The sequence below is a fragment of the Lupinus angustifolius genome, chromosome LG18 (genome assembly GCF_001865875.1).
Source record: "Lupinus angustifolius cultivar Tanjil chromosome LG18, LupAngTanjil_v1.0, whole genome shotgun sequence".
NCBI lineage: Eukaryota > Viridiplantae > Streptophyta > Magnoliopsida > Fabales > Fabaceae > Lupinus > Lupinus angustifolius.
This window is the reverse complement of record NC_032026.1, coordinates 13,650,809-13,674,323: the sequence shown is the minus strand read 5'-3', so window position 1 is coordinate 13,674,323 and position 23,515 is coordinate 13,650,809. Positions and strand designations below refer to the sequence as shown.

At 32.8% G+C, this 23,515-nt stretch overlaps 3 protein-coding genes across 9 annotated transcripts; 1 reads left to right on the top strand and 2 right to left on the bottom strand.

Annotated features, from left to right (window-relative positions):
* Positions 126–12,780, bottom strand: LOC109333061 (LRR receptor-like serine/threonine-protein kinase FEI 2). Of its 6 annotated transcripts, none has more exons than XM_019568305.1 (14): positions 12,627–12,780; positions 11,496–11,746; positions 10,940–11,075; positions 10,070–10,141; positions 8,919–8,990; positions 7,799–7,870; positions 7,406–7,477; positions 7,220–7,291; positions 4,959–5,044; positions 4,035–4,202; positions 3,587–3,919; positions 2,744–2,989; positions 1,048–1,181; positions 126–772 (listed from the first exon to the last, which is right to left on the bottom strand). In XM_019568305.1, exons 2-14 carry the CDS (start codon positions 11,590–11,592, stop codon positions 554–556), a joined length of 1,779 nt encoding a protein of 592 aa, XP_019423850.1. In that variant the 5' UTR covers positions 11,593–11,746; positions 12,627–12,780; the 3' UTR covers positions 126–553. The 6 variants fall into 6 exon arrangements, with proteins under 6 accessions (XP_019423850.1, XP_019423856.1, XP_019423851.1 ...); XM_019568311.1 differs by having other exon boundaries at positions 4,035–4,196; XM_019568306.1 differs by having other exon boundaries at positions 11,496–11,725.
* On the top strand, positions 15,590–17,401 carry LOC109332923 (ankyrin repeat and protein kinase domain-containing protein 1-like). Its single transcript, XM_019568086.1, has 3 exons — positions 15,590–16,250; positions 16,727–16,898; positions 17,005–17,401. The coding sequence occupies exons 1-3, from the start codon at positions 16,119–16,121 to the stop codon at positions 17,217–17,219; spliced, it is 519 nt and encodes a 172-aa protein (XP_019423631.1). The 5' UTR covers positions 15,590–16,118; the 3' UTR covers positions 17,220–17,401.
* Positions 20,341–21,695, bottom strand: LOC109332921 (F-box/kelch-repeat protein SKIP25). Of its 2 annotated transcripts, XM_019568082.1 has the most exons (2): positions 21,317–21,695; positions 20,341–21,271 (listed from the first exon to the last, which is right to left on the bottom strand). In XM_019568082.1, the coding sequence occupies exons 1-2, from the start codon at positions 21,564–21,566 to the stop codon at positions 20,379–20,381; spliced, it is 1,143 nt and encodes a 380-aa protein (XP_019423627.1). In that variant the 5' UTR covers positions 21,567–21,695; the 3' UTR covers positions 20,341–20,378. The 2 variants fall into 2 exon arrangements, with proteins under 2 accessions (XP_019423627.1, XP_019423625.1); XM_019568080.1 differs by having other exon boundaries at positions 20,341–21,695.

Here is a 23,515-nt window from a genome sequence, read left to right as displayed (position 1 = left end):
AGCTTAGAATACTTGTTAGTATAAGCCTTAATACATAAGAATCAAATAGAACGCGTCCTAATAGTTGTTAGTAGAAGCCTTTAATATTTAAATAAAACCATTATGCTTCCCTCACAGCCGAAAAGTTTGAGTGTAAAAAGAAAGTACAAAATATGAGAAGAGAGAACAAATCATCACATGAATTCATCAACACAAACATATATTACAAAATAAATAAGAAGAATCACTTGGAAAGGTGGGTGTTCTCAATTTCATATTCATGTACACTTAAATCTGAGCAAAAAAATTGAAAAGAGAATAAAAAACATGAGTGATGTGGAATAAGCAAGACAGAAATGTATAAACATGTCCAACCACGCAGAAGAACCAGAACTTGTGCCATGATGTAAGCAATGAAGGGCATCTTTTAGAATGTTTGCCAACTGAGACAAATAGTAACACACTTCATAGTGTGCCCCTCTTTCATTGCTTCTGATTTGAAAGTAATTGCAGTGACATAAGTAGATGCAAAGTTGCAAACACAACATGCTGTTATCTTGACTTTGCAAGCTTTCTAGTCAGAATTGGAGTCATAGAAATCGCTTGGGCATGGGGTTACAACCTCTGATTCAAACAACTGGACCACTCGGTGCATGGTGGGTCGATCCTCTGGATTTGAGGAAATGCATTGAATCGCCACAGAGAGCAAGGCATCAAGGTTCTCCATCTGCAACCCCTCACATAGTGAATCAACAATTTCCCTTGGCCTATTTTCGGTAATGAGAAAATTCAACTGCAACAATGGCAAATATGTGCATCAGAAGACCAAGATTAGCTCTGTAATCACATAACAAGCTACACAGATTATGCTTGCACTCTATAACTATTTTACCTATTTAAAATATAGAAGGAATACTCCCTTCTAGTCACACCCACTCTATCCAAATTAGTCTTAATAATGTCAACAAAATATACTTTCTAAAATATATAGAAGTTTGTTAATAAAAAAAATGAAATTAAAGCGATCACTTCAACTAAATCTAATATATACGTGCAAGGCATACATACCCAACCAACAATATTGAGACCCTTTTCAATGAAAGATGCATCCGTTGGCCGCTTTCCACTTATTACTTCAAGTGTCAGCACACCAAAACTATAGACATCAGTCTTCTCAGTTGCTCTGCCACTTTGCATATACTCTGCAATGAAGTAAAAGAGGCTTGCTCAGACAACCATGGAGATGAAGTGCAGAACTAATAGTCTTCAAAAGTTATTCAGATTTTAACACACCACAGATAACAGCTCAAAACTGTAGCAGCTACTTTACTGAAGTTAAGAAATAATTTTATGCTTTATCATTTTCAGCCATTTTCATTATTAATTGTTTCGGTTGGTTTGGCAATAGAGGCCCTCTCTTTCTCTCTCCAATGACCATAAGAATAAGGACTTTAACACTACTACATTTGATCACATGACATGAAAAGCTTCCATGCTCCAAAAGCGCAGACTTCTGACTGCTTTCTCGCTCTCTCTTGACTTGTGCATTATGTGTGGCTCGGATTCAGAAACAATATCTCATATTTTTCTCCTTTGCTCGACAGAGAGATATTTTTGCACAGATTTGTTGGCTCTCTTTGATGAATTTTGGCTCAGTCCTTTGGAGCTTCACTCATTCCTCATTACAAGATTTTGAGGTTTCGGTTCTCAGAAAGATGCCAATATTTTGTGGCTATGTGCAGTCTTTGATATCATCAAGTGTATTTGGCTAGAAAGGAATCCTGGATTTTAGAGATTCTTTCTCCTCTTTAGATTTTGTTTGAGATTGGGTCACTTGTTTGGCTTCACTATGGTGCTATGCCAATGGGCATGGTAGGTAGACTTGCAAAGGGATTAGCATGATTTGTTGCATTGCACTACATCTTAGTATAGTGGCTCTCTTTTCTTTTGTTCTTTGAGAGGATTCCTTACTCTCTTCTCTTGTACTACATATTACCTTCTAATGAAATTTCTTTTTTAAAACAACAATCAAGCCTTAGTCTCACTAGATAAGGCCGATTACATGAATCGAACAACATCATATTGTTCTATCATAAATCATGTCCATTGACAAAGCATTGATCTAAATCTTTCCTAATCAGTTTTGCCTATGGTTTTCCTTGGCATTCCTACCTCTACAAATTGTATTAACATCCATTTGATCTACTTTCCTTACTGGGACTTCTAACGGTTTCTGCAAATCACCTAAGGTGTGATTCTACCATATTTTCTATAATAGGAGCTACTCAAGTTTCTCCCTAATGCATTCATTCCTGATCCTATCTTGTCTAGTGTATTCAATATTCTCATCTCTGCTATATTGACTGTATTCTCTTCTTGACATTTTACAGCACAACATTCAGTCCATATAACATTGCGGGTCTGACAGTTATGCAATATAACTCTCCTTTAAGCTTGAGTCGTTACTTTCTATCACATGACGCTTGAAGCATAGTTCACAAACACTTACTACAGAAAGACATTCCCAACTGATTATTAAGTTATATGAGCTACTACCTATCTTTTTTGCACACATTGAACACATCAAAAAAGAGACAAACAGAGTAAACATTCATGCAGTGTAAAACCAACAAATAACTAGTCATGTTATAGATACCCTTCATAACAAGAGAACTTCACTACCAGTTCAAATGTTAAATACCATGATCCATGCTCCAGCTATCTATTTATCTGCCCAATAGCATAACCATTCTACATTGCTTACCTGGAGCTAGATAACCAAATGTTCCGGCAACAATAGTTGTAATGTGAGTTTCTTCATCCTCCAGAAGTTTGGCGAGTCCAAAGTCAGAGACCCGAGCATCCAGGTTTGCATCAAGCAAAATGTTGCTTGATTTTATGTCTCGGTGTATGATCCTAGGGGAACAATCATGGTGCAAGTAGGCAAGCCCTTTTGCAGCTCCCAGTATTATATTCAAGCGTGAATCCCAGTCCAGTGGCTCAGTTCTTTCTGTGCAATGCATCACAAACATTATTATCCCCCAAAGTGACTCAAGCAGAGATAAAATACACATGGATTTCAAAAGAAAAACTTCATCTTGAAAAAAAATTATACAAGTAAGGGAAGTCACATTGAACAAGATTGAAAACTTTCAGGAAGTAATTATAAAAATTAAAGGAGAATGAAACATTTTTTAAATAGAAAACTACTTCTTGAAAATTAAGTCTTTCCTTAAATCCTTACACAGTTATTTTGGCTGGCTTTGAATATTTACACTTACAAAATCCGATATTATGCTCTTCAGACTGTCAGGATTGTAATCTAGACAGCTAGAAAGCTGCAATACTTGCTATAGCTTCTAAGTAATTGAATGTGTGCCTAGTGTGCAATAAATGAAAAGGCCTTGTTTAACAATCAAACAACAAAACATCTCAAGCATAGAAGTTATTAAGGGCAAGGCTGTTTATAAGGAGAACCAAATGATGATTACCACACATAAGCATTGACTTTCTAATTACTACATGCCCACATTTTAGTAAAATATATTTCTATTTCATGCATTGGTATGATGATGAAGATATAGAAATCTTCAGGTAGTAATCGTACCATGAAGAGCTTCGTCAAGACTGCCACCAGGTAGGTAATCATATATCAACAACTTTGATGTAGGTGAATTACAATATCCTCGTAAGTTCACTAGATAACGGTGTTTGATGCTACCAAGAATTTCAAGTTCCCTCTCAAAAAAACGATCAAATCCCTCATTCAACTTTACAATCCTTTTCAAAGCAAATGCATTCCCATCATCCATTGCAAGCTTGTAAACCTTTCCAAATCCACCTATCCCTATTATGTGTTCCTCATTCAAAGTCTCTAGTTTCTTAATAATGTCTTTCGAAGAATAAGGCAGGTCTCCATGAAACACCACAACTGATGCACCTACAAGGCATTGATCGAAGATATTAATTTCTAAAGATTTATCAATGCATTATTAACCATAAAAAGATAGCTTAAGCATGACTATATGAAAGCCACAAAAAGATAAGGAGCACACCTCCACCAACATCCACTGCCAGACTTATTCTGTCATTTTTACCAAATTTCTTATAAAGAAAGCAACCCCAGAAACACATAAGTGCCACCAAAAGTAGTGCACCCACAGTTGCTGATGCACTGATGAGCAGCCGACCAGAATATTTCTTCTTTCCATTTTGATTTTGATCTATAATGGGTAAAATAATAAAAGACAAAAGGTAAAAATGTGATCCAATTCACTGTACTTTATGTAACACCATCAAAACAGTTTTACAAAAAGAAAAAATATCAAAAGTCCATTTAGGGCTGTGCCAATGTCAAAGGCCAAACAAATACTATGGAACTGTCTACTTGCATCGTAAAGAAACAATTGAAAAATGAAAACCGATGTTGGGTGAGCATTACAAAAACAATGTTCTCATTTATTTTCGTAAAAACAAATACATAAAGTATCTTTTGACTGTATTTCCAATACCATCATAAATTGTTGCACAATTTTTTTTCTCTAAATATTCAATATTTATTGTAGTCTAAATTTGCTGCGAAGTGTTACCAGAACCTTGCCATGACTGTATCCTCATTTTTTTATTACAAGAAACTTTACCCTCATTTAAAAGACAGCATAGGTCCAGGATCATGACATTAACTACATAAGCCTCATTGTACAACCCTTAGACCCTCCAAAGAAGTTTCCAACTTTTCATCTTAACTTTCATACAAAAGCAGTGGATGAGTACCCAAATGACCACCAATTCTCAAGAAAAGATAAAGTCAGAATATATAATATCTACAAAGCTGAAGGCTCAGATGTTCTATTTGAAATATTGTATATTAAAAGATAATACATCATTTAAAATAAAAACATACATGAGAAAAAGAGAGAGCACTCTGCATGAGTTAAACAGAAGGATTAATCACTTGCATCAAATGCTAGCAGCTTTACCTGGGTTAGATTGATTATTTGCCCCAGGTGAACCTTTACATATTGAATTGATTTGCACTCCACACAAACCACGATTTCCAACAAAGCTGCAAAAAGGAACATTTCTGTCAATAATGAAAAGCATATTTAGTTCCTTAAAATAGACTAGTAGATTAGGACAGTCTAATATGACAGACTGATAAGATCAAGAAGAAAGAAAGGAATTAATGGAAAACAATACCCTAAAGAAGAATCAATGTGATTCTTGGATGGAATGAAGAACCAGAATATTATTAGAAAGAATTTAAGAAGAACAAGAATTGAGATGTACAAAAGGTCCACGACCTTCCCCCAAAAGGTCCCACGACCTTTCCCCAAAAGGTCCCACGACCTTTCCCTTGATTCCACAATCAGAATTTACTCCCACTTAACTCCCCTTCCTCCAAGAGACTAGTTCCTTATTTATAGCCTAACTAACAAACAATTATTGAAAGCCAAACAAACTAACTGCTTAGGGATACTTTAGTAAATGTGTTACAATTAAGAAATCTCTAACTAGACTTACATATTTCCCCTTCTATACACATTTTTAATGCTAAACTTAGGCCTAATCTTATCACAGACCATCAAGGGAAAATACAATCATGTCTTGAAGAAATTATGTTATGACACGCCATATTAAAACTTTATTAATTAAGCCTGTAGATATCAACCTACATGGGCAGGTAACGGTTGAAAATAAAAACCACAGATGGATTTGAAAAACAACATTGCACCAAGTATAAAATAACATGACTCAGTGAAGGAACTACAGGACTTATTCTTTAATTTTATGAATACATCTTCTCTATGAAACACCGACACTTCAATAACCTTCACGTATCTGTGTCCGACATGTATCCGGTACCGATAGTCTTTGATACTTCACCGATACGTACCCATAGCGTATCGAAATTATATTTTTGAAAAATAAAAAATTTATAAATATGATACTTTCTAGATACTCTCCGATATTCTTAAAATGTTTTCCAGATACCTCATAGACACCCAAAATACCATAAAATAGCATTTTAAAAGAGAGGAAAACATAACACAATTAATTAAGTAGAAGAGAGAAATATAATATGCAATCTACCACATGGACTTGTAGCAAGATAAATAAAACAAAACACGCATATTGCATAGAGAATTAATAGGAAATGCATATGCATAATGTTGATCATTGATTAAACAGGATTGATCATCTTGTGACAATATGAATTTTATTTTGTATTTAGTGATGTTTACAAAATATGTTCCTTATTTGGAAATTCATAATAATAATTATATGTTTATTATGTTTTATGGATTTTATGCATATATTTTATATATGTACCTCAAACGTATCGTACCCTGCATTTTCAAGAAAATGTGTATCGACTCGTATCAGTGTTGGTGCTTCATAGCATCCTGTTATACATAGTACAATAGATGTAAACAACAAGACACCTTGAAAATTAATTTTTTTGTGAATCAAGTCAAAGCTTGAGAGTTTGTTTGGGACTGGCCAACTGGCCAAACGAAGAAAAGGCACAATGCACACAGAAAAGATGTGTGCCTTTAGTCTTTTAACTCTTTACAAGCAAACAAAATCTAAATAATTTTTTTAAAAAAAAAAAACCATTTGATTTGCAGGTGAGATAAAATAAAGCATTTCCACTCAAATGGTCAAAATGCAAAAGCAAATAGATAAGAGCAATAGGAACCTAGAGAGTTGGGGGAGAGGAAGTTAATAAGAAAATAGAAAGAAAAATAATAAGTAATCAGAGTTGAGAGTAAGGCTGCATATATCTACCCTCCTCATATCCCACTAAGTGGGATTTGCCCTTTTTTAAGTAATCAGAGATAGGAGCAGAAGAACTGTGTGTGCTTACAATATATAGCACACTATGACAATTATAAAACAAAGTTAAGAATTTAAAAAGTGCACACCACAATCGACCTGAAATTAGAAAATAGTGTTCATGGTCGTAGTCTCAATTAGATAGTTCTTCATCTAAAGTTTATTTTTAGTATATCTCAGTAAAGAGAAGATCCATAATAAATGTCAGGCATGAAATGGCATTCACATGTACTCTGCCACTTTGCTAAAAAAATATATATTGTATTGCTTTATTGGTGATCAGAAAGTCTAGAATGTAAACAATACTATGCACAGTTAATTACGGAAGTTATGCAATTAGTCATATTTCCTTCAACATTTAGCCTGCAGAACAAGTTAAACCAGAATAAACAGTACTTACGAGACCGCAGTGAAGTTGGCAAGGACACCATCAGAAGGTATTGTTCCATCCAGAAAATTGGCTGATACATTGCTTCGAGCATCAAACATGACAAAAATAGTAAAAGATTCAATTTTTTTGTAAAAACAAAATAATAAAAATCTGCTTATAGAAAGAAGAATCATATGTGCAAAGACGTCTACATACAAATTTTTGAGTTTATACAACTTCCCAAGTGATGCTGGAATAGCCCCAGTAAGGGAGTTGCTTGATATATCCCTGTAGAATAAGAAGAGTTGGTGATGAATATGATCTCTGTAAGAACAGACAGAAACTTCACTAAGTTACTGCACATTCCGCTCAACTCTAGATTAGCTGACACGTGCATGCATGTATATACCCATCACTCATTCTTAAACAGTGGACACATTATCTCAGATATTTATTTTTATTTATTCCTTTTCTTTCAGTGCACACTCTAGTCTATGTATTCTTCAAATAACACCAGAATGAATCAGTACTACCATATATGTAGTGCTTAATTCAGGGCCACGTAGTAAAACAGTAATAAGAAAAGCATAAACTAAAAGAGAAACTCACAAATTCTGAAGTTGTGAAAGGTTTCCTATTTCACCCGGGATCGTTCCACTAAGGTAATTACCTTGTAAAAATCTGTAGAACCAAAATTAACAGTCAGTACCAAGTACCACCGTAGAACTATTAGGTTTACCCAATTTGAACCTCAACATAAAGAACAAGATCTAATAGTCATAATAGAGAAAGTTTCTTTCAAAGGCAAAGTTAAATGATACACTAACTGCAAAATGCCATGCTCCAAGTCAACATGAAGAATATAATACCTCATATATAGTCCACCGCTATGAAGTGGCATCCATGCATACACACACGTAAATGAAAATACAATATCATGCATTTCACTCTCCCATTTGTGTCGGCAAAATTTTAAGTCCAATTCTTCTGAACTATTCTTCCAGAAGGACCCATTTCCAAGATCCATTATCAGTATATTTAGTCCAATGGAGAAATGAAACAGGAAACTCAATACCAAACTACAGGTTACAGTAATCATGGTTCTGTTATAGTGGCCTCTATCAATGGTTCTCGGGTCTTAAAGTCAAAATAAATAATTATAATAGTTATAAAATGAAGGAGATCCAATGGGTTTATCAATCATTTAGTCACTTTAAGTACCATCATCAACCTATGATAACACTACAATTTTCAAATTATTAAGGCTATATCTATGGATCAACATGATAACTTTGAATGTCCGCAAGGATCCACGGATCATTCCCAATGTTCAATCAAACATAATATTTACATTATGATTGTAATCTTATGAATAAAATAGGATAAGGGAAAGCTTATTTTCATGTAAAACAAGAGTAACACCAATAGAAGAATGAGGGCAAAAAGCAGACGAGCAGATCTAATATGTAGGAAATGAAGTCATAAAATGACATTCATTCATAAGCACCCATAAAGAATAAAAGCGCAATAGATTTAAAATATATATACAAGGAATTTGAATATGTATATGCATCAAATTAAAGTTGACAAAGGTGAGGTTACATTGCAAAATCACATTATCCTGATATCATCACAATCAACTAAGACAGACGGAGATAACTTTCTAAGATGGATAAAAATAAAAAATCATGGAAAAGAAGATGGAAAATCAACCAAAGTTAATACGTACATTCCCTGCAAATCAGTGCAGTTTCCCAATGCTGATGGAATTGTCCCATATAAGTTGTTATTGTGCAGAGCACTATGACAGATAAATTATCATTAACAAGAAATTAAGTAACAGTATTAAATAACTTAAAATGATAAAAAAAATATGCAATGAAAATTATGAAAATACATACAGAACCCTCAGATGCTCTAGTTTCCCGAGGTCAGGTGATAAAGACCCACTCAACTTATGATGAGATAGACTCCTAAAATAACACAAATGAAAGCGAAGTTAGATAAAGAATCCCAGAAACAATTGCAAGCAATTCGCCTGACATGTGTAGAAATAGTACTGCTTCCTAAAACCAAGAAGTCCCATAACCAGAGTATTACACGGATGCATTTTTCAAGGAAACTAATATCTAAAAACAGAGCATCTTATCCTTCTTAATGAACCCTACTCCAATACAAAACCAATATGGGGGTAAAACAGGGTGGAAGAAATTTAAAGCATGGAATTACAAAAAATAACAACAAAAGCTTCTTTCCACTAGGCAGGGTCAGTACATATATCAAATTATGCCATAGAGTTTTGTCATAAACCATGTCTTCTGAAAGGTCATTTAAATCTAAGTCCTTTTAAATGGTTTCACTAATATTTTTTTCTGTTCTCCCTCTGCCTCTAACCATTGTGTTATCCTCCATTTGATCTCTTCTCAATTTCTCATGAGAAATTTGAAATCATTACTAGCTGGACAAATTAGACAATAGATTCGTTTACAGCAATTATAGTTTAAATTAAACACAAGTGTTTTCAGACACAGTAATAAGTTTTCCATGAAACTTCATAAAAGTCTGGAATCTAGAATCTAGATTGGCATACTGGTTATTACAGAACCAACATGATATAATCTATTTACCCTCTAAATAATAGATTTGGTAAATTACATTAGTTAATCAAAACAAGAGATGTGTGAAATACTTTCATCACAAAAAAAGTAAAAACCCATGTCCCACAGCATAAGTACAAGACATGATATGTCACCATCATTTTAGAAACTCTGTGCAGAGCACTATGACAGATAAATTATCATTAACAAGAAATTAAGTAACAGTATTAAATAACTTAAAATGATAAAAAAAATATGCAATGAAAATTATGAAAATACATACAGAACCCTCAGATGCTCTAGTTTCCCGAGGTCAGGTGATAAAGACCCACTCAACTTATGATGAGATAGACTCCTAAAATAACACAAATGAAAGCGAAGTTAGATAAAGAATCCCAGAAACAATTGCAAGCAATTCGCCTGACATGTGTAGAAATAGTACTGCTTCCTAAAACCAAGAAGTCCCATAACCAGAGTATTACACGGATGCATTTTTCAAGGAAACTAATATCTAAAAACAGAGCATCTTATCCTTCTTAATGAACCCTACTCCAATACAAAACCAATATGGGGGTAAAACAGGGTGGAAGAAATTTAAAGCATGGAATTACAAAAAATAACAACAAAAGCTTCTTTCCACTAGGCAGGGTCAGTACATATATCAAATTATGCCATAGAGTTTTGTCATAAACCATGTCTTCTGAAAGGTCATTTAAATCTAAGTCCTTTTAAATGGTTTCACTAATATTTTTTTCTGTTCTCCCTCTGCCTCTAACCATTGTGTTATCCTCCATTTGATCTCTTCTCAATTTCTCATGAGAAATTTGAAATCATTACTAGCTGGACAAATTAGACAATAGATTCGTTTACAGCAATTATAGTTTAAATTAAACACAAGTGTTTTCAGACACAGTAATAAGTTTTCCATGAAACTTCATAAAAGTCTGGAATCTAGAATCTAGATTGGCATACTGGTTATTACAGAACCAACATGATATAATCTATTTACCCTCTAAATAATAGATTTGGTAAATTACATTAGTTAATCAAAACAAGAGATGTGTGAAATACTTTCATCACAAAAAAAGTAAAAACCCATGTCCCACAGCATAAGTACAAGACATGATATGTCACCATCATTTTAGAAACTCACAGATGAGTTACTCTCTTGGTTTTGGGATCACATTTAACTCCTTTCCATTTACATGGGTCAGGGTCCTCAGGTCTCCATTGTAACAGGACACCATATGAGCTAACAACTGCTGTCCTGAAGCTGATAAGTACCTCACCTACAAGCATGAGAGAATATAATATGTTATCAAAAAAATTATTCAAGATAAAAGGAGCCCCCCTCATCAAACCAGACAAATGTTAACTTCACCAAGCCCCATGAGAGAGAACCAATGCAAGTAATTAGACGGTAAAGTTATACAGTAAAATTCATAAAATTTTAATTAACCCAAAAAATTATAAGAGGCGCAATGGAAAATTGGGAAATAACAATATTAGTCAAGTTTAACATAAGTTCAGTCAAGGTGAGGAGGGGCATCACAAATATGTAAAAGACGTCCATAGTAAAATACACCCAAATTTGGATCTGCAGTATACAAATATGAAATTGATCATACAAGAAGCAAACTTATATCCTAACTAACAGGAGCTTCTAAAATAACAAATCAATGAGAGAAGGAATATATATATGGTCATACCATCAGGACTGAGCGCTTTGCTTTTATTGATGACAATATGTATCAGCAGAACATAAAGAAACCATGGCCATTGCCATTTCATCATAAAAATGTCCATAGCAACACTGTTCAAGCATAATACAGCTACTAAAAGTCATCTGAGAAGGCAGTATCTAAAACACTTCTCTCCACCATGTAGCTATTGTCTAGTTGGCATGGACAGCAGCAGTGGAGAAGAACATAGACACTGCCTGCAACAAAAAACGGCTAACCTGAAATTACAGCAGACAATAATTATCACCATTACAAATTTATCAAAGGAACATGTAGCAGTAAGAGGCGAAACTTAGTTTGGCAGTTATGCATATCATTTGGTTCTATGGTACTTAAAGACACTTACAGTTGGTATAGATATAGCCTCACCAAGTAAATAAAAAAGGAAGCTCCGGTGCACAAAGCTCCCAATTAGTGGGGTATGAGGAGGGTAGATGTACTTAATCTTACCCCACAAGTGAAAAGACTGTTTCTAATATTTGAACTCGTGATGTCATGGTCACTAAGCAAGTAAGCAACAACTTTAAAACAAGTTTTTCATGGTCAAGTTAAGATAGATGATACATAAAACTAAAGTAGAAAGGCACAAGAAATTTTTTGTATGGAGTCCTCAACTCTTGTTATCAATACAATATTAGCAAATGCTTCAACCTGTTTTACCAAAACTCAGTTCAAACACACAAGCACTTCAGTTCCACGTAAAGATTCTATTTCTAAAATATAACATGATTATAATAATCGAGAATCATTGGTGCTGCAGGGTGCATAGAGAATCTACCACAACGAACACCTTTGCAACTCAAGCCTCAAACTAAACCAAAAATACAAAAAATAGACACCATATAATTCATCAAACATCAATAACTTCATCTAGCAACTACGAAGAACACAACAACCACTAATTTACTTGAAATAACTCCATCTGGAGCTTAAAGTCACTAGAATGTTCTCGTCATACTGTAATCAACAGTGCCTAAAGCATCATAGACGGTATGGTATACTAAACATAAATTGAGCATTTCAAATAAAGGTAAATTAAGCGGTGGTTTATGATTATAGCGGAAAATGGAAGAAGAAATGAAATAGAAAGAAACGTACCAATGGTTTGTGATTTCGATCTGAGATGAGAAAGTGAGAGAGAAAAGAAGTGAAGGTTGAGCTGTAAAGGAATAAAAACGTTGAAACCCTTTTCTCTCTCACTTCATTTGTTTTGTGCTTTGAGATTTGGTTCTGCTGTGCTAGTGACTGAGTGAAATGTATGCTTTGGAATTAATTAAAGAGAAGTCTGTTTGGCACGTGAGAGTACGGACACATTGTACGTGCGACCAACTCATCAATTGTTCTAGTACTAGTTGATGACACATTCAGTAACACACTTTGTCATATAGAATCTCTTTGGACTTTGCTATCATCAAAGTTCTACATAAACTTATAAAATCTTAATTTTATAACTATATTCAAGCTCACGTTAGTTAATTAAGATGTGGAATATGAATTGTGAACATTCTAATTGAAATCCTTACTATATTGAGCAAAATCATGGTATATACATTTGCTAAAATGTTCACATGAACTCTAAATGGTGATTTACATCTTTAAATGAATGTGGGGTCATTGGGTTTAATTTTTTAAATTTTAAGACTTCCTATTATGTTATACTTTATCTATTTCCCTATATATAACCAAAAAAATGTTCCACACATGCCAACTTCTCCTTTACTTTCTTTTTTTCCAAAACATGTTCATATTTTTACTATAGACTCTCACACATTGTATCATGTTACTTTTTGTTTAATTCATATTACCCTTCCTTTCCAATACACCTCACCACATTATAACCTTTGTTAACTCCAACTTTTCTTTTTCATCAAAATCTATTTATTATTTAGTGTTTTATTCTATCTATTATATATGTATAAGAAATTAATACAAATTATTTATAATACGTCTTCAATAATAAAATTGTATTTATTATCTTATTCTTTCAATACATTTATTCATTAATTATTAGTATTTGTATTGAAGTATTTATTTATGAATGAAATCATTTATTTATTAGTTTATTTTTTCAACATCAAATGTATTTACTATTTAGTTCATTTTTCAATAAAAAAAAATTATTTTGGAGATCTTATTCCAATGATTTCATTATTTTGTAAATTTGTTCCAATTGATCTCATTCTTTCATTGATGTTTGTTTTTGCTTTTTTTTTTTTACCTAATACGGATTATTATTGTGCAATTATTTCACTCATATTGATTATTTTCAAGAGCTAAATAGATATGAGAAGATTTTCATAACATTAAAGTAACATAAATGTTACAAATCAATCGTCTAGGTCACCTATATTATACTCAACAATGTCTTAATTAATACTAAAAATTGGTTGAGTATATAATATTCATATTTGTCATTAATTGATTATGTTTATTATTTCCCATGTAACAACTTCATTTCTAACTGACAAAAGTTTCTCTTATACTCTTACCCTAAAAGAGTATATGCAATAATCAAGAAAACAATAAACATATGGATTTTGATTCAATAACAACTTTTACAACATTATTGTCATTTATTTTTCTTATTTCCCTTAAGTATTTGAACATGTTTGAATCATCTGAATACATAAAGTAATATGTATGTTTTTACCCATGTGAGCACACATGGTAACATGTGAGTATACATGGTAACATGTGTGCTCTTGATAATACTAATTCACGCGTAATATATGTGTTCTTAATCATGTCACAAAACTCCATGCTTAACCATATTATGTTACACTTTATTTTAAAGAAAAATAATATTGTATCTTTCAATACTACAAACAATCCACATTCCCTTCAAATATACTAACATATCTTTTAACGCATTGTTTGCAAATGAAGTTTTTGAGGGGAAAAAGGAAAAAAATAATTGAGAGATATGAAATATATTGGTTAAAAGACTCTAAAAATTAATTCGCAAACAAAATTTGAGTTTCTATTTGAGCTCAAACAAATCCTTGAAATAGTTAATCATTAATTCTTTTTGATGAAAATTTATTAATGTAAAGTAGAATGCTAATATTTTTCAATCCACTCTAACTATATGTTGTAAGTAAAAAATATACACATCGTCCCAATTTCTCATTCATCTGCGTAAAAAATATCTTCAACTATTAAATTAAGAGTGTAAAATTTATGCATTGTCATTGTAAATATTTATACATAATTAGTATAATATTCACCATTCATTTATTTTACTTATTTTTTAATATTAATAATAAATAAAAATGAATAATCAATGATAAATTGATACTATATACGTTGTCGATAAATATTTTTCATCTAAAATTAATGTCTTTTTGTTTGGATTGTAGTGTTGCAGAAATAAAACTATGGGTCTTTATTTATTAAAAAAGGAACTACTAATAAATGTGATTTGTTAAAAACTTAGTAAAAATATATATATTGAAAAGTAATCCATACAAGAGTTTTATATAAATTTTTTTGAAAAATTAATAAATAATTAAATATAAATAATAAATGATAAATAATATTGTATATTTTTTCTCTCTATCCAATTATTCCAAATTCTAGTATTATATTTTTTTATACACATTTTTTACCTTTACCTTTCTTATGAGCTGGTTAGCTCTTAGCAAATTGATTAGAGTTTAAAATATGAGAATAAAGTATATCATTGTATAAGAATATAAATTATTTTCTATCGCCGGTAAAAATATGACGTGTGACATATTTAGTCATTTTCTATAAAAATGTTTCTCAAACTAAATAAAATAGTACATATGTTTTACTCACAGGAGAAAATAAGTTATATCATTATATAATGAGATATTTTATTATCTTAAAATATAAGCACCATTTGTGTAATATTTTTTTACATTGTTAATGCATCTTTTATTATTAAGTTGCATTAATTTTATTTGAGAGTAAATAATAATTAATATACGAATTGTGAATGATGTAATGAGAATATAAAAACAAGTGTATCCAATTGATTAATGATATTTTAAAAAAGAATGAACCATTGTGATAATTATTAAGGATTGTGTAAATTAGAGATTCCTTCACCGCTCGTGTCTATCGTTCTGTCTCTGCTAGGGTTTCTCTATTTCCCCTTCCAATATCTTCCCAATGTTCCGTTCAACCCTTGTTATCATAATCAAACAAGTATTCATCTGATTTATCTTCATTCTTCTTCTCTTACATCACCTCATCGCATTAATCTCATAAGTTATGATAATAAACTCTTTTCCCTTCATGAACTCATTTTTCATTGCTCATAATCTTCGCGTTTTTGGTCCTGGCTTGAATCCTTTTGCACCTTATTGTGTTGCCCATCACTCATTTTCTTCTCGTTAATTTCCTTCTACCCCAATTACCCTTTCTTATTTTTCATACAAAAAAGTACTTTCCCTCTCAGATTTGATTCATATGTAAAATCGGAAAAGCCCTTGTTTTCTTGGTTTGATTTGATTAATTCGACGTTGCCTATAAAATTGAAGGATTTATACAACTGCACGCGGTGAAATCTGAAGTTTTTTTTTGAAAAAAACCCTAATTTTTGTGATTGCTGAAATAGAAAAGATGCTGGAAGCAGAACCAGTTTTGTTCAGAAAGAGTCTTTCGAGACGGCGCATGTTGAGACCTGGCGTTGGCACTGATGATAGGGGTTGGACCCCACTTCATGTTCACGCTCGAAAAGGTGATCTCAAACTGGTAAGTTATATATCTATGTCTTTTCACTCCTATATAAAATCGAATGTAGTTTGTAACCGCGTATATAGTTCAATGTTGTGTATCATGAAATCAGAGAAAGGCAAAGTTATTTACAATATTTGAGTTGCCGAAGTTATATAGTTTTAAATTGCGGTTGCAGTCGTGGGCATTGTGGGCATAGGGATGTGGTCTGATGTGGCTGCATCGCTATGATTCCGAACTACATTGCAATTGCATGGCGATGCGGTTGTTGGTCAACTGTTTAAATGATTATGTATTTTGGTTATATACTTATGTTGCTTTGTTGGTGATATTATTCTGTTATTTCAATGATGGTTCAACACTTTTGTCCTTGTTGGATGATTCATTTTATGTCCCTTTTAATAATTAATATTGTATCATATTCAAGCAAAAGGTTTTTCAATTTTGTCAATTTATGTTGTGCCCTTGTATCTACTTATACTATTTCTGAACAGGTAAAAAAGCTTCTCGACCAAGGGATGGATGTCAATGTGACTGCATGGGGCCCTAAATCAAAAGGGGTGACCCCTCTCCACCTTGCAGCTGAAGGTGGCCATCTTGAAGTGATGGATGAACTGCTTGAGCGCAGTGCCAACATTGATGCCAGAACCAAGGGTGCTTGTGGCTGTAAGTTATTTGTTTATCCTTCCTCTGCTTACTTTGATATTACATGTCTGTGTACTTCCAAAATTTTAAATTTCATACCGATGAGCATGTTGTTCTCTTAAATCAGGGACACCATTGCACATTGCTGCTAAAGAAAGGAGGAGAGACACTGTGAAATTCTTGGTAGAGAATGGAGCATTCTTGCCGCCTGATATCAATGATAGCAGATTTAATCCTCCACTTCATTACTGCCCTGGACTTGAATGGGCATATGAGGAGATGATGCGACTCAAACATGAAGACTTATCAGCGAGTGAGACATCGAGCACCTCTGAAAGTTGAATTCCTCTCGTGGAATTTTGATTGATGATTAGATCTATATTGTGAGAATAAATGAATAATTGAAATAAGCAAAGCATGGGTTATGTGTCTGGAGCAATGGAGACTACTTCAATATGTTGGATACTCTCGTTTGCTCGCTTTGATGTGTTGGATAATCTTGTTCGCTCGCTTTAGTGTGTTGGTCTGTTGGATACTCTGGTTCCGTTGCACTTTAATGTGTTGGATACTCTTGTTCGCTTGCTTTAATGTGTTGGATACTCTTGTTCGGTTGCTTTAATGTGTTGGATACTCCTGTTCGCTTGCTTTAATGTGTTGGATACTCTCGGTTCGGATGTTAGATACTCTTGTGTTCATGGAAACAATTGTGTTATTATTAATGTAATAAATGTGTGTTTGATGCTAGGTAGCATTTTCGCATTATGTACTCGTAAAGGTTTGCTCCGAGTTCAAATTCCACAAGCCTGGGAAGTGATGTTTTTCATTGGAACAATGAAATTGTTAGAATCCTTTATTTATAACTGTTTCTCAGCTTCAATCCTTTTAGAGAATATTGTTTTTGCTCATAAAAGCTATTTTTACTTTTTGTCCTATTGAAATTGTGTTATTTGTAAGTTAGAAAGTCACATTTTTTACTGGTGAGATCGTGAAATTATTTTCTACACTAGAAATGATATCTCAGCCATTTCTTAAGTATTTTTGTAACTGATAACCTTCAAGTTTTTCTTTTTTTAAATCCGAAGTAACCATGTTAGGATGTTGCTTTTCAGTTATATATGCAAACAAGTAACTAATTTACACTAAATACATTGAAAAAATTAATTATATGAATAATTAGTTATTGAATAACTATTTGACAACTTATTCAAACACAAAGTTTCGAAATTAATAGTGGCTGTGTATGTTTCATGAGTTGGAATTTTAATTCTTATACTAGATTATGAACATACTACCATGGAGGAAAAACCAACTATGAGAGACCATGTGTATGAGGATGTAGTCTAAAATGATCATACTTGAATTTTGAACCATGATCAACCTCCAAACTTCAACCATAGTCATGGAATGGGAGATTATCTCACATTCTCACCACTACTTTTGTCTGCTATATCCTTTACACATTTTCTTAATACCAACAAAGGGAAAATTACATTTGGTATCTTGTGTATATAAAAAATAATTCAATAGTTTCTTTAGTTGACAATTAGAAAATTTTACTAACATTTCTTCGTAGTCAAATAAAACTGCAGAATAACGAAGTTACTAGTTTTATATTGTTTTGTCCCCTAAATCATCTTGTATCCATCACAACCACACCAATTAATTTGGATTTGAGTTGCTAGATAGGACAGGTCACAAAACTCTTCCTATCATTTTAGTCAAGTAACTTTTTTCTTTTAAAAAGTTGTACAACAGAATTCCTACAAAATAAAAAAAATCGAATTCTAGATCATCCGAAATTATCAACCACCTAGTAACAGATAATTATCACTTTATGTAGCAGTCAGCATGATCAACATTCACAAGGAAATCAATAGAAAATTTGATTTCTTTTTGTACTATCTCCTCACTTTTTTCTTAAGAAACTAATTCATTTCGGAGCATATAGCTGCTTCTACCAATAAGTATTGAACTTTTAACCCTTTTGATCATACAACAAAATAATATAAATATAAAATATTCAAAATTAGGCTTTAGGCGTATTTTGAATTGATTTCGTCCATTTCTCTACACCATCCCATGTGATAATAATTCCTACAATTGAAAAATGAGTTATATATATATATATATATAATAATATAAATATAAATAATAACCCTATCGTACACGGTTTCTTCACTATGTTTTGTTCACAGCTACATTCTTCAATACCCCACCCAAACTTATTTGTCATTTATTTTGAGATATAGAATTCTAAGTGCAATATTGGAAACCTGAATAAGAAAATATCACGTTATAGAGATGCAATATGTAATCTAACTTACATAAACAACCAAAAAAATATCCAAAAGGAATTTATTGTCGTATTTGCAAGGTTCAATGGATGAAGAACGTTGAAAGGTAGTGGCCAGTGGGGTGGGGTCTATTCATATCTTGTACATCTTAAATACAAGTCTACTATTCGTCTCACAATTATTGGAGTACAAGTAGAATTGGATCGCCTATTTCAAATGGTGTCTTATTTCATATCCCAAACCAACCAAAATGTGATTTTTTGTTTTAATTTTTTTTCTTTTATTCATGTGATAGGCTTGTGACAGAGAGTGAGATATAGTTGGAGACATGTGATCCTTATCCATACAAGTATCGTTTTATGTCTTAACTATTATGATTGGTTGAAAAATTATATTTAAGTTAAAAGTATAATAATCGATATGTAATCCTGACAAGTAAGAACACCTTTGATGCATGAACATATCCACCACTTTGCATAAGATTGCCACGTGAATTGCCCCATTTCTTTTGAGGAAGGCAAGTATAAAAAAATAAAGAAAAAATAATATGAAACGAAAGGAACTCTCATTTTGTTATTACAACGAAATAATAACTATGTTATTAATAACTAAAGGGAAAAACAAAAACTCCCATTTCCACCTTGTTGTTTACTTCACATCACATTGCAGGACCAAAGGGGAAGGATTCATAGCAACTAATTGTATGACCTAGATTATGATGTCTGCTGAATATGGATATTTGTGAATACAGTTCTAGGTTAGTCCATCGATGAATGGATGAAAAATAATACTTTTGAAGAATAAAGGGGAAAATATGCAGAGAATCATTGTTCTCAAGATATTGTGTTTTTGAAGATACCACCTCCATTATGTTTCTCTTGATTAACACTACACACTCATACCCAAATTGACATTACAATTTCACACCACACACTTCTCTGCCTTCATATACACGTAACCCTTTTATCACACTCCAAGACAAATTTTCACTTTCACCTTTCAACTACCCTCCATCACATTCCACAACCAACCAATACCCAAAATAAATACTACAATATACTTGTGACCATTCAAAGTTTCAAACATACAAACCTAAATAACGGAAAACATTTTTTAACTACATACAAAAAGGTGCTAGATTCTTTCTCATTTCTTTTTTTGTTTTCTTCTTTTAATCTTACAAAATATATAAAGAATTAAAAAGAACTTAGATTGAAAAATCAGTTACCGGCATTCTAGGTAAGATATGAACAGCCACCGCTTGAAACCCTTGAGGCAAATCCACCACCGTGAGTCTCGGCTGTGCCGCCACCACATCCACCACCGAAATCTTACCACCAGAAACAACACAAACCCTTCCTCCTTCAGCAGCAATCTGTTCAGCCCCTTTGAGACTCTCACACACCATAACCTCTTCCCAGTAATCTTCTTCCGCCACATATTTCTTCAAACAACCCTTCACCTCATCCACCACGTACATCACATCCTCCGCCATCGCCGCCACCGGCCCCCTCCACCCACCTAACATCCCCTCCGGCATCTCCTTCCATAAATCCTCTTCCACGTCGTATATAACCCCTTCTTTTGCAGCATCACCTTTAACGTTCACCATGCATAACTTTCCCCTCCACCCAACTGCATCAATTGCTTCTCTACTAAACCTTCCATCCTTAAGCCCTTTTTTACTCTCCCACTCTCCCGTCTTCTTATTCAGGTCCCACTTCTCCAACGACTTCGCCACGTCGTTGGAGTAGTGGGACCCTATACCACTGGCCACGTAGACCGCGCTGCATGATGCGCCCAATGCGCACCAGCGACGCGGGGTGGCCAGGGTAGGACCAAAAGTCCAAGCTTGGGAGAGTGGGTTGAAGATCAGGGGGCGAGAGAGGGCGGGATACAGGTTGAGGGTGGTGGCGGCGAGAAGGACGAGGTTGCCGGAGACGGAGATGGATTGGATGGAGAGGTTGCGGGAGAGGAAGGAAGGGTGGCGGAGGAGGAGTGGTGGATAAAGTGGTGGTGGAGGAAGGATACGCCACGTGGTTGAGATTGGATCAAAGTTGTAGAAATGAATAGAGTTAGAAGAAGAAAGGGTTGTTGTTGTTGTTGTTGATGATGATGTTTGAAAAGTATGAGGAGATGAAGAAGGTGATAAAATGGCATAGAGAGAGAAGAAAGGAGGGAAAGAAGGAGAATAGATGAAGCGACGCCATGAAGAAGAGATAGAGAAGAGACAAGAAGGGTTGATTTGAGAGAGACATAGCTGAGCTATGTGGTCAGGGAGACCCGGAATCAAAGGTTGTTGGTGGTGGTGGTCGTGGTGGTCATGGTGGAGCTTATGGCGTTTGGTGGTGGTGGGAAGGTTAAGTTGGGGAGTTGATGATGTGGTTATGGTCATGGAATGGAATAGTTGAGAATTGGTGCTAAATTTTGGGTTTTGGTTGTTATGAACATTCCTAAGAGGGAAAGTTGAGTTTGGTTTGGTCCTGTTTTGTTTCTAATGAATGCTAGTGAATCAATGGAGTTAAAGATTTTAAATTTAAGTGTTGGTAGTGATATCAGAAACTTTGAAATTTTACATTTAGATAATTATGGATATTTGTGGGTGATGTAATTAGAAGATAAGGATTATAAGTGTGAATTCTTTTTTGTTTCTATATTAAATAAATCATATTCTATTAGATAATAAAATAATATTTTTTGTTTTTATGATTTTTTTTTAATTTGATATTACTTTTTAATTAGATTGATATAAAATGTGACAACAAAAGTAAGATAGATGAAATTATTCATAAGAGTGAGCATTCTACTTATATCAAAAATAAATTTTTTAAACTTACTTTTTATCCTAGCCATCAATTATAAGAATATCTAATAATTTAGATCTATACATTAATTTAAACTATTGAATTTCTCTATAGTTAATAACTAGACTAAAGAGTAAAAAAACTTACTTTAAATAAGTAAATCTCTCCTCTATTCATAATTACACCCTATCCTATCCAAATACAACTAGCTTGAGATATTAATTACGAAAGTGGTCTTGGACCCAAATGTTCCTTGGAAAATGAGAAGTGTTTTATTTTTCTCTAGCGAATAAATAATAATACATGTTTTTGTACTTGTTTGTAGTGACAAACATGTAACTTTATTATAATAAAAAAGGTAGATATATAATTGAAAATTGTATTTTATTTTATTTTTGAAACAATTGTCTTTCCATTAATAAAAATAATCCTTACTTATGGCTCATATGTACCTATAATATATTTGTATTATTTATTTATGTGAAGTTATAAAGTGGACTCTATCGTCTCAGCTTGTTGGTCCATAAAAAGTGTCGCTGTCCTTTTCAACTGCTCTGCTGTCCAATAATAATAATTGTCATAAAGCTATATCTAACTAGATTTCTAAAAGTGGGCGACATCAATATAAAAAAACTCTTTTATAAATAAATGGGTGATGTGTTTATTAGCCCAATTCATATGCACCTAACGGGTGCTTCCCCGATGAAATTAAATTATGAGAAAATAATATATACGTGGAGATTCACATATTAAGAATAAATTTTTTAATTTATTTTTTATTTTATCCATTAATTCTAAGAAAATTCAATAGTTTAAATTAGTGAATAGATTTATATTATTAGATGTCCCTAGAATTAATAACTAGAATAAGAAATAAATTTAAAAAACTCACTCTTGAAATAAGTGAATTCTCACTTTATATACATTAATAATGTATAAGAAAAAGATGTATGTAATATTATTATTATTTATCTTTATCCTAACAATACATATAAATTACATTCTTAAATTATTCACTTGATAGCTTAAATTGCATTGCATTTACTATGAGTAAAATTTTGTAGTATCATTTAATTATATTACTGCATTATTAAAAAATACTTTACTTCTCCAGCAATTATTACTTATATTAAGTAGGTTATCTAAAATTATGCAAACCTGTTTTTTTTCTTTTTATCTAGCGCCTTTCACTTTTCATCCTTACTTTGATGGTAACCTTCTCACGTGTTTTATGAGAAAAATATATTCCTTTGAATGGATATAGACTCTACCACTCGTCAATTCAAATTGGTTACTTGTTTGAAAGTTTGTTATTTTTATTTTACACACACTTTGTGTTTCCAGCTAACAGTCTAATTGGTAATTTGAGTCTAATTGGTTACATGGAATTAACATCAATTTTGTGATTACTAGGGTAGACTACACATCAATAACCAAGACTTAGATCTGTTGGTTCACTAGTTGTTTATTAACTAATAAAATGTATACACCAATTTATACTGTCAATACATCATTTATCATTCATGTTTTATCATCATTG

Bases quoted from the DNA above. Each gene is read 5' to 3' on its own strand.
- LOC109332923 (XM_019568086.1), top strand. From the start codon at position 16,119: ATGCTGGAAGCAGAACCAGTTTTGTTCAGAAAGAGTCTTTCGAGACGG. The intron at 16,251-16,726 runs GTAAGTTATATA...ATTTCTGAACAG, and splicing joins GAAAAGGTGATCTCAAACTG to GTAAAAAAGCTTCTCGACCA. The intron at 16,899-17,004 runs GTAAGTTATTTG...CTCTTAAATCAG, and splicing joins AACCAAGGGTGCTTGTGGCT to GGACACCATTGCACATTGCT.
- LOC109332921 (XM_019568080.1), bottom strand. From the start codon at position 21,566: ATGACCATAACCACATCATCAACTCCCCAACTTAACCTTCCCACCACC.
- LOC109333061 (XM_019568305.1), bottom strand. From the start codon at position 11,592: ATGGACATTTTTATGATGAAATGGCAATGGCCATGGTTTCTTTATGTT. The intron at 5,045-7,219 runs GTAAGTACTGTT...TCCTTTTTGCAG, and splicing joins GCCAACTTCACTGCGGTCTC to CTTTGTTGGAAATCGTGGTT. The intron at 1,182-2,743 runs GTAAGCAATGTA...ACTTCATTGCAG, and splicing joins ATTTGGTTATCTAGCTCCAG to AGTATATGCAAAGTGGCAGA.